This window comes from Fukomys damarensis, unplaced genomic scaffold (assembly GCF_012274545.1).
Source record: "Fukomys damarensis isolate Sample0158 unplaced genomic scaffold, DMR_v1.0_HiC HiC_scaffold_15, whole genome shotgun sequence".
NCBI lineage: Eukaryota > Metazoa > Chordata > Mammalia > Rodentia > Bathyergidae > Fukomys > Fukomys damarensis.
The window spans coordinates 63,580,724-63,592,082 of NW_022900927.1; the positions used below are offsets into that span (position 1 = coordinate 63,580,724).

The following is an 11,359-nucleotide window of genomic DNA, read 5'->3' on the forward strand; positions in this document are numbered from 1 at the left end:
TTAAATGACTAAGATTGTCAGATTCCTTAAAAATAAAACTTTTCAGGCCAGGGAGGTAGCTCAGTGGCACTGTGCCTGCCTGGCAAGCACAAGGTCCTGAGTTTGATCTCTGGTAGCACAAAAAAATAAAAAAAAAAACTTTTAAAGAGAGATTTGTGAAATACAAAGATTATGAAATGATGATTTAAAAAAAACAGTTGAATTTTAAAAGTGTCAATTCAACAGAGATATAAACGTTCTAAATTTGTATATACTGTAGTTAATAAATAATCTCGACTTTTTGGGGGAAGGTCGAGACAGGGTCTCACTACGTAGTCCAGGTTGGTCCTGATCTTACTATATAGCCCAGGCTGTCCTTGAACTCATGGCAATCCTCCTGCTTCAGCCTCCCGAGTGCTGGAATTACAGGTGTTTGCCACCATATCTGATTTATAGCCTCAAATTTTATAAAGCAAAAACTGTCATAACTTTAAGGAAAGCTAGACAAACTTGCAATCATACTTAAAGATTTTAATATGCCATTTTCAGTAAGTGAAAAAATGATGTAAGCAGAAAAAACAAGAATAATGCATATTCAAATGAGATGATTAATGTACTTGACCTAATTAACAAATATAGACACATCTGTAAACCTATATTTGTGTGCGGGCGGGTATTGGGGATCAAACCCAGGGCCTTGCATGTGCCACACAAGTGTCTACCACTGAGCTACACCCACAGCCCTATATTCTTTTTAAATATATACGTGTTTTCAGAAAAATCACCATATGTTAGGCTAAAAAGAGTTAAAATCACAGTGTATGGTCCCTGACCACAAGAGAATTAAACTAGAAACCCATACCACAAAGATCGTTGCTATAATGCCTCTTCTTTGGAAGTTACTAAGTACATATCTGCACAGGGTTCAGAGAGGTTCTGGAAGAGGCAGCAAGGCCTTCGCTTTCCTGTTGTTCCATGTAGGAGGGAGCAATGTATCTGTCGACATTTCCAAGACATATTTGCTGAGGGGGAGGAAATAAGAGAGAATGTAATTAGTCTCTAGAGAAACTTGCAAAAGCAAAATTGAAAGCAGGTTATGGTCACCTGGTATAAAAGTGTACTTATTACAATTTCTGGAGGACACAGCTGTGAAATGGCATGGCTGCATTCCAGACAATAGAAGGACAAAGCAAAGATGAAGATCAAGGGGCCTGGGATGATACAGTGGTGGCACGTGACCACATTCCCGCTCAACTGGACCTCCCAAATGGAGACCATTCCTGTGGCTAGTGAGCAAGCTGAGCTGAAGCCCAGTTCTGTGGCACACACCTATAAGCGCCATTACTTGGGACTCTGAGGCAGGAGGGTTGCAAGTTCAAATGCAGACGGGGTAACTTAGTGAGACTTGTGTCTCAAAGTAAATTGCTGGAGATGTAGCTCTGTGGTAGAGTGCTGCTGGGTTTGGTTGGTTGGTTTTGGGTTTTTGAGACAGGGCCTCACTACGCAGTTCAGGCTGGCCTTGAACTTTATAGCCCAAGCTGGCCTGGAACTCTCAGCGATCCTCTTGCCTCAGTGTCCTGAGTACTGGGATTATAGGCGTGCACCTCCATGCCCAGCTGTGCCCCTGGGTTTGACCTAAACTGTGAATCTTCATGTTTTTATTATTTCTTCTTACATCTCACGTCTTTGTTTCCATCCATACAATATTCCATTGAGACTGACAGCTTGGCAGGAGTCTATGTGAAGTATTGTCTGTGGTCATTAGTTAAATAATCCATTGAGTTAAAAGATGCTATAGGGCCAGGGATTTAGCATAGTGGTGCCACCTCTCTGGTCTTAAAATCCCCTTCCATAATTATACATGTATTTTCTGTTGCTTCTGCACTTCTAGAGAACCCTACTACAGATTAGAGCAATACAAATTAAGTTGCTGAATGTTCGTGTTTGTATTTCCCATCTTTTACTATAGGACTAGTTTTACAAAGTAGTTTTATGAAAACATGAGATATTTAAGCATGTGTATGTGATTTACAGTTGTATCTCTGTTCACAAAATTAATTTATTCCACAATTTTGGAAAAGATGGCCATGCTTGTGTTCATGCAGGAAAGATGGTCATGGTCGTGTTTGTTACTCACTGTAGAGTTTTCCAACAAAAACAAAGTTTTGCCAAACACTTTTGTGAACCAAATTGTTCTCAAACAAAAGCATTCATTAACTGAGTTCTCAACACTGTATTTTACTTAACATGATCTCAAGGTGAATCCATTTTCCTAAAATGACTCCTTTATCCTATTTATATCACAGTAGCTCTTGGTTGTGTAAAAACACCAGACTTTCTTTATCCATTCAACTACTGATGGACATATAGGCTGCTTCCAAGATTTAGCTATTGTGAGTTGTGGTTCTATAAACATGGGTGTGTGTGGGTCACTGTGATATGATGACCAACTCAGGAAAATACTTGAGGGTAGTAGCTGGGTCAAATGGAATTTCTTGTTTTAGTTTTTTTGAGGAATCTTCATATTAATTTCCAACCAACAGTAATAAAGGGTTCATTTTCCCCTGGAGCCTGGCCAGTATTTGTTGTTACCTGATTGCTTAATCATGACCTTTCTTTTAGGAGTAAGATGGAATCTCGGTGTTAATTTGCATTTCTGTAATGGCCCAAGATGTTGATGTTATTGGTATAGAGGAATGCTAATGATTTTCATGTGTTGACTTTGTATCTTGCTATAGCACTGAATTGGTTATTATTTTAGGAACCTTTTGGTGGACTTTTGGAGTTTTCTATGTAGAGGATCATGTCATCTGCAAATAATGATAATTTGACTTCTCACTTTCTTATAAATATTCCTTTTATTTCTTTCTCTTTTCTAATTGTTTTGACTAATGTTTTAAATATCTATTTTGAACAGTAGTGGTGACAGCAACATCCTTCCTTGTTCCTGATTTTAGGCGAAAGCGTTTGGCTTATTTCCACTTAATGTAATGTTGGTCATTGGTTTGTCAAACATAGCTTTTATCAGGTTGAGATACACCTGTTTTTTTCAGGTTTTTAAAATCATGAATGGTTGTTCGATTTTGTCAAAGACTTTGTCCTGTCAATTGATATTATTGTGTGATTTTTGTTCTTGCTTCTGTTTATGTGATGTATTACATTTATTGGTTTGCATACTTTGAACCATCCTTACATCCCTGGGATGAATCCTTCTTAGTCTGAATGTATGAGTTTTTTGGTGATTTGTGGCATCCTCTTTGCCAGTATCTTGCTCAGGATTTTCACATCAGTGCTTATTAAAGAGATTTCCCTGTAGTTCTCTTTTCTGGATGAGTCCTTTTCTGGTTTTGGAATCAGAATAATACTAGTTTCCAAAAATGACTTTCAGAGTACTCCTTCCTTTTTATTTACTAAAGAGTCTGAGGAGTGTTGGCATTAGATCTTGCCTAAAGTTCGTGAAGAATTTGCCAGTGAATCCATCCAGAGTTGACCTTTTCTTAGTTGGTAGTTATTTTTTTAATTACTTCTTTATTTTCAATGAGTGATATTGGATTATTTGGGGCTTTATGGCTTCAGTTTTGGTGGTTCATATGTATCTAAGAATCTATTTATATCTTCAGAATTATTCACTTTATTAGAATACAGGCTCTCAAAGTAGTTACTGATAATCTTCTGGATTTGGGCAGAGTCTGTTATGATTTCACCTACTTATTTATTTAATTATTTATTTGGTACTTGGGATCAAGCTCATGACCTTGCACTTGAGAGGCAGGTGTGGTGCCACTGAGCTAAATCCCTGGCCCACACCTTTTTTGTTTCTAATTGCACTGATTTAGGTCCCCCCGCAACTTTGTTTTTTAGTTTTTGAGACAAAGTCTTACTGTGCAGTCTAAACTTATCTTGAACTCACTATGTAGTCCAGCCTGGCCTTGAACTCATAGCAATCCTCCTGCTTCGCCCTCCCTAGCACTGAGATTACAGGCGTATGCCACATCTGGCTATATTCTGATTTTTATAATTTCCTTCCTTGTACTAACTTTGGATTTGGATTATTCTTATTTTTCTAGGGCATTGGGGTACAGTATTTAGTTATTTATTTGGGCTTACTCTGTTTTTCTGATGTGGATATTCACAACTAGAAACTTCCCTCTTAGGACTGCCTTCATTTTGTCCCATAGGTTCTGGTATGTTGTTCTAGCATTAGCATTTGGCTCTAATAACTGTCTAATTTCTTCCTTGATTTCTTCTGTGAATCATTGATTATTCAAGAAATTATTGTTTAATTTTCTTGAGTCTGCATGATTTCTCTTGTCTCTTTGCCATTGATTTCTAGTTTCATTGAACTGTGATTTGATAGTGCATGAGGTAATTTTGTTTGTTTTCACTTATTTAAGCATGCTGTTATTGTTAGATGAAACTAAGTCGATTTGTTCAAAGTTTTGGTTCAACTCTAATATTTTGTTTTTGTTTTTTTTTCGTTGAACTGTTTATTTGAAACAGTTGGGCATAGCAGTCCCCCATTATAATTATGTTGGTGTTTATCTGATTTTTCTTGTCCACTAGTGTTTGTTTTATGAAGTTGGTTGCAACGGTGTTTGGCACATATATGTTTATAATTGCTGTCTTTTCCTGTTGAATTTTTCCCTTAACCAACATGTAGTGGCTTTCTTTGCCTCTTCTGAGCATTTTTGGCTTGAAATCCACTTTGTCTGAAATTATAATAGTATTCTTGCTTGTTTCTATGTTTTTATTGCATGGAATATTTTCCATCCTTTGAATTTTGATCTGTGTATTTATTTTTGTATGAAATGTGTTTCTTAATACTGCATACTATTGGCTTTTCTTTCTTGATCCATTTTACCAATATGTGACTTTTGACTTGGGAATTGAAACCATTTATATTTAGAGTATTGCTTATTCTTGTCATTGCATTATTTTCTTGTTGCTACTTTCTCATTCCATTCCCCTCTCTGCTTAACTGCTCACCTTGTCTAATATATTCATTCTATTAGATTTTTTGGCATTGTTGGTTTCATTGTTTCTTTCTAAGACATCCTTGAGGATTTTTTGCAGTGCCTCTTTGATGTTCATAAAGTGCTTGAAGTGCTCTTTGTCATGTAAAGACCTTATTTCTCCATCATTTTGAAAGAAAGTTTTGCAGGATATATAAGTCTGGGTTGGAATTTGTTATTTTTTAGGGCTTAAAACTTCTCACTCCAAGCCCTTCTGACCTTTAAGGTTTGTGTTGAGAAGTCTGTGGTACTTCTGATGAGCTTACTTTAAATGTTGTTTGTTGCTTTTCTCTTAACAGTTTTAAAGATTCTGATCTTGTGATCTCGTGTTACACTCCTGAGATTTTGGCTATGATGTGACATGCAGAGGTTCTCTTTTGATCCTGTTTATTAGGGTTCTGTATGATTCACTTATCTGTATGTTTAATTCTTTCCCATTATTTGGAAAGTTTTCTGCTATCATTTCAGTAAACAGTTTTTTTAATACTATTTGTGCTGTCTTCTGATTTTTCACTTATTTCAACTGATTTTAGATTAGTCTTATCCATGTCATCTAACAGCTGTTAGATTCATTTTTCATGTTCTATTGTTTTTAAGGTATCTTTGAAAGCATCCTTATCTCCTAATTCTAATATTCTAATATTCTGTTGTTGCATTGCTCACTTTTGATGTCCATACTTTCAATATAATTTTTAATCTCCTGGATTTCTATTTGGAACCTCTTCATGGACTTTATTTCTTTCCTAAAATGGTCATTCTTGTTTTGCATCATTTTGCTTAGCTCAGCTAAGTCGTATTCGTGTTTTCTGTAAGCCCCCTGATTATCTTATTACCTCTACAATTTGTTCAGTTACATTTTCTGTGACCCAACTGGGCACTTTATTGATCTGTTTTAATCTCCTCTATTAACCTTTTGAAAATTGTTGCTGTGTAGCTTTTGCTTTCCTCCCCCTCAGTGCTTGATGGATTAGCTTTTGGAGAGGTGTGAGTTTGGGAAACATTTTGTTGATTTGTCTTTTCATAATTTTATTGTTTTGTTTGTTTAATGGTTTGGTGCTTAGGTTTGTGGTGGCTTATAGTGGAAAGACTATGTATGCTGGCAATATCAAGTAAATCAGTCACAGTAATTCAAGACAAACTGGATACTGACATATCATAAGAACTAGGAATGTACCATCTTTAACCTTAAAAAAGAGGTCTACAATTATCAAACTGAATATTAACATACAACAAATATCTTGTAAATGCAGTAACTATACCTCCAATAATGATAGAAAAAGCTGATAGTAGTAACATAGAGTTAACTATCTAAAGATTAATAAAGCTTAATGGTTATATTCCTAAATATATAGGGGTATAGAATAGTAGAAGGCAAAGGGAAAATTTTGATATTAAACAATTAAAGATGCAAAGGAGAAAAGAAAAGTGAGACCAAGAATATTTATAGAATAAGATAAACATAGAATAAAAAACCCCAGCAAAATATAGAAAAAAGAAAAAAAGAAATAAAATAGAGAAAAATATTTAAAAATTTCAAAACAGGAAAAAGATAAAAGTATGAAAAAGAAGAAAGATTTTAAAGAAGAAATGAGTCCAAAATCAGGAAAAAAACTTTTTTTTCTCTGCAGTTTTGAATGAATGGTTTCCTTTGAGGGTCTGCAGTTTGGGAGGCCAGCAAGTCTTGGTATTCTCTGCCCTGCCCTAAGGCCTGTGGGTTTGTGACCCATTCCCTCTTCTTACCCCAGGCTGTAGCCGTATCCAAACTGAGATACATCTGGGCTTGTGTTGGCAGACAGGGACCACAATCAGACCTCAGATCTGTGCTGGACATAGGTAGCAGTGCAAGGATTCAAGCACTTAATGCCTACAGGCACTGTCAGACCCAGCTAATCCTCGAATCAACTGAAACCAGGCCTGGATGCTCACCCAATTAAAGGATTAAGAGAAACATTTTGAGATAGAGTTTAAAGTGGATTATCCAGATTGACTGGGTATAATGACTAAGGTCCTTTTACAAGGAGGCAGAAGCATCAGTCAGTAGTATAGGTGGTGATGGGAGGAAAAGTTTTAGTAACTAATGAAAAACAGAAAAGACAAGGATATGGATTCTTCCTTCAGAATGTCTGGGAGGAGTTAGCCCTACTGATACCTCAACTTAGCTCCATGAGACTGACTTTCAACTTCTGATCTCCAGAACTGAAAGATGGTGTATGTGTGGAGTTGTTGTTGCTGTTCAAGGTTTTTTGAGACACAGTCTCTGTAATTCAGCCTTGCACTCACTAGGTAGTATAGACTCGCCTTGAACTTGCAGTTAGCCTCCTGCTCAGCCTCTCAAGTGCGGGATTTATTGGCATTCAGCACCACACCCAGCTATGTGTGGCTATTTTAAACTACTAAATTTGTGATAATTTGTTATAGCAGCAATAGGAAACTCCTAGCAGGAGTTATGGCTTATGTCTAGATGTCCCCCCAAAGCCTCAGCCAATCATAGGTGGGGCTTTCTCAGAGGTGGCTGAATCCAGACTGTGTAACTGATTCACAGTTACTAGGATTAAGAGTGTTAAGATTAAGGGTGGGTAATTAATAAATCAGTCCACTGATTGGCTTGGCACCTCCCCGGGTGTATCAAGCTTCTATTCTTATTCCAATTTGTGCTTTTTTTTTTGTTTTTGTTTTTTGAGACAGGGTCTCACTATGTAGTTGAGACTCACTATGTAGCCCAGGTTGGTCTCAAACTCACAGCGACCTTCCTGCCTCAGCCTCCCAAGTGCTGAAATTACAGGCGTGCACCACCACAACCAGCTGTGATATTTTCTTTAAATTTTTTTTTTTATTTTTGGTTGAGGCTTAGTTTCCTCGTAGTACCTATTTAAACCACGCTACAGAGGGCATGCCTATGCAAATTTGTGTAAGGAGAATGAGGGGTAACACAAACACCTTTCCACAGCAGAGCCCAGTGGCATTATTCCGGCCCTGCTTGTTAAAGCCAGCAAACCCAGGAAATGCAAGCAAACCCAGTGGCAAGATTCTCTTTAGGGGCATTCGTGAAATTCTCCTCCTTTCTTGCAGAAGTCTTTTTGGAAAAAAAAACCAACTTGCTAGGGATGTGCAGGAGAGTGGCAGGAACTCGGAAGGTGGCTACAGGAGGGGAGCTTGTGTCTGGGCTTCTCCAAGAAGTGCGTGGGCAGCATCTTCCTGGACGTCCATCCTTCCTGCCTTCCCATCTGTCTGTCCCTTTTCGGTCAAAGGAGGAAGCAGTTCCCTCTGGCATTAAAAATAGCCACGAGAGGGCAGAATGTCACTCACTTTGGAGCTAGGAGAGACCAACTTTCAGCCAATCACAATTCTGCCTCCTCAAAACATATATGATCCTTGCCTCTGCTACAGCCCTGGCCAGCCCTGCGAAGGTCATCCAATCACATTAGGTGGCGCTGTGGCCGTCACATTTATGACCTCTGGCAATGTTTCCACAACTCTATGACACTTTATCAGGCATCAAGGATTGTATTGACCAAAATCTGTCAATGCCAGATCAGGCAAAGGGCACTGCACTGTGGGCCCTTCCAGGAGTTAGGCAGGAGGTGAAAAGTTTATTGACGTAGAAAAAGCTCTTGTTGAGAAACATGGACAAGAAATGTTTCTGGTTTTTTGTTTTGTTTTGTTTTTTGAGACAGGGTCTCACTATGTAGTTGAGACTGACCTGGAACTATGTAGCCCAGGCTGGTCTTGAACTCACAGCGATTCTCCTGCCTTAGCCTCCCGAGTGCTGGGATTACAGGTGTGTGCCACCACGCCCCGCTAAGAAATGTTTCTGTATTTTAAAACACCGAGCTTGAAGGAACCGTGAGCTGCACCAATTAACTTTCCAAATCTTTGCAAGATGGCAAACACCAGGAAAAGAAAGGCAGACCTAACCTTCCAAGACCAGAAGTCAACAAAAGAATAGCTCTCTCATATACCTGAATACAAGATTGATGCTGCATTAGCGAAGCCACCAATCAAGAGGCGCATCCTATGAAGGATGCAGGGGGACTTCACACAGTGCTCAGAGCTTTGAACAAGACTCTCTATGAGCATGGAACAGTCCTCAAGCCAGTTGGACCTAATAAAGAACCTTTGCATGCTTGGGTCAGCAAGGGGCTTCCTCATCTTCGATGGGACACTAGTTTATTTAAAAACATTGACATAATGTCACGGAAAGTTTGTAACAGCATTAGAAATCATTGGAAAGCCCTCAAAGTGAGAGTTCCAAGAATGTCAGCAGACAGGGCTCACGAAGCAATTATACTGAAAGAAGCCAGCGATCATGTAAAGATGACAGAGCTTCTCACACAAGAACAACTGTTGGAAATAACTGAGATGGCAACAGAAGAGTTAGGGTGGAGCTAAGTAAGGCGATGTTCAGGAGATGTTGAGGGCTGCAGAGAGATGCAGAATTCACAGGGGTGAGTCTGGAATATGAAGTATGGAGATCAGTAGAGAAACTGAGGAACCAAGATCACACAGGAGAAGTGCTGTCGAAGATAAGTGGGCATAAGATTCTAACTCTTGTCAGTGGTTTATCTCTCAGGGTCTCAGTGCTTGAGAGGAAGCTTGCTGGGCTGAATCTCTCCTCCTTTGTATCAACAAAGGAACCACAAGGCCATGTTGGTTTTAGGCCTGCACTGTCACCTACTTCAAAACCACCACTTTACCTGTTGCTGGCACCAGCTGCTTCTCCTCAACCTCCTCCTGCTTATGCTGAGAAATGCTTTGGCTGTGACCACTTTTAAAGCAACGCTTTATGATACTTCTGGAGCTCTGGGTGTGATTAAGTTCAACTTGCCTTCCCTATCTGACAGGATAAGATGCATGGGCACTCATATATCATCCATATAAGACAGGTCTGCAAGTGCCTCCGGACAGCTTGAGTGAAGGTTGCTGAGTTCCTTCATCCACTGCAGATATATTGCTCCTTTGATGACTGCAGTGTTGGCACAAAGAATGACATCAAAACAGAAACTTGTTTGTTAAGTTCTGGATCTCAAATCTCATTTCAACTGCCTGTTATGGGTATGAAGGAAAAGGGATTGTTAGCAAATACTAATTGCATCACTTCATGTCATACTAGATGAGTCTCATGAATTGCTTCCTCTTGACAAGAACTACAAATTCAGGACAAAAAGTTCTGCTCTAGCTCAAAGCACAAGAGACATTGTGCAGCAATATGAACTTAATGTCATCAGCCCTATGCATGACAACATATGTTATGAACTCTTTACCAGAAGACATTTACAGCACGAGCTTTGATGGACGTTAACATCTTTCATCAGATATTTAACAGGACTGGACAGGGTTACAGGTCTCATTAATAGGAATGCTGCTCTTTACTGGCCGTGTTCTGAAGTGCTGTATTGTTCAAGCCCTGGCCCAACCAGACATTTTATCCTCTTGTACTTTATAACCAAAGTTTATTTTACAATCCATATACTTGGCATTCTGTACTTATAGCATCATTTGGGCTCTATGTTCTCACTGGGGTCATGGACTGTTGGGGGGTTTCTGGTTCCACTGCCTATCCAAAAGAAGTGGGATTACTGGGATCAAGTGAAACGATCAAAGTTAAATTTCTGCACCTTGACCTTGGCATTATGGAAGACTTGAGGACTTACGCCCATTTAATGGATTGCTGTAGGAACACGTTTGGAGCAGGAGGCACTGAGGCACAAGGTCCTTGGTGCAATACACTCCATTGCTGCCCTCGACTCAGTACGACTTGGATACGTGCATGTGGCTCCCCCGTGGGTCATCCTGAAGGACCCAGACATCAAAACAGCAAAGATCTGGGGCTTCATTCCTTATATACACAGTTACGCTTGTGTGGAAAATGTATCACCAAAGGTAGAGGTAGCTTACTCACCGAAAGATACAGTTCCCACAACTGTCTTAATTAAAGGCCATAAAAATAGACACAAGGAGGAACTGAAAGCACCCGTGGACCGTGACAAGGGTAGCGAGACAAGAGAAGGCCAAGGCAAAGGCTAAGGGAGCTCAGAGACTGGGGCGCAATGGCGACCGCGTCCGCCCGGCCGGAAGACTCGCTTTCCCGGCAGCCCACGCGGCCGCCCCGGGGCGTGCCACCACATCCAGTTTCAAAAACTTCATTTATCTAGCTGACAAGGTTTATTAAGTATGGCCTTAATTCTTCAGAAGTCTTAATAAAAGGAGCTCTCAGTGCTATGAATTGACCTTTGTCTCCAGATTTTATATTACTTTGAGAATCTGTTACTGGAAAAAGAGACTGAAGATGAGAAATACTTTTATTTTCCAACAAAGAAGGTCCTCTGCATCCTCTAAATTCTCTATGTAAACTGGTCAATTCTTTCTTT

The 11,359-nt window shown here is 39.4% G+C and overlaps 1 protein-coding gene and 1 long non-coding RNA gene across 2 annotated transcripts in view; one reads left to right on the forward strand and one right to left on the reverse strand.

Moving 5' to 3' along the window:
- Nucleotides 1-931: 931 nt before the first annotated feature.
- Nucleotides 932-11,021, reverse strand: LOC104867059. Its single transcript, XR_781654.2, has 3 exons — nucleotides 10,891-11,021; nucleotides 9,686-10,034; nucleotides 932-1,001 (listed from the first exon to the last, which is right to left on the reverse strand). It is a non-coding gene; the product is annotated as an uncharacterized LOC104867059 (long non-coding RNA).
- A 17-nt stretch (nucleotides 11,022-11,038) lies between these two features.
- The window catches only part of Washc4 (WASH complex subunit 4), a 49,192-nt gene continuing 48,871 nt past the window's right edge, over nucleotides 11,039-11,359 (forward strand). Inside the window, exon 1 of the mRNA XM_033763506.1 lies at nucleotides 11,039-11,102. Within this exon, the coding sequence (XP_033619397.1) occupies nucleotides 11,039-11,102 (64 nt within the window). The remainder of the gene's footprint in view (nucleotides 11,103-11,359) is intronic.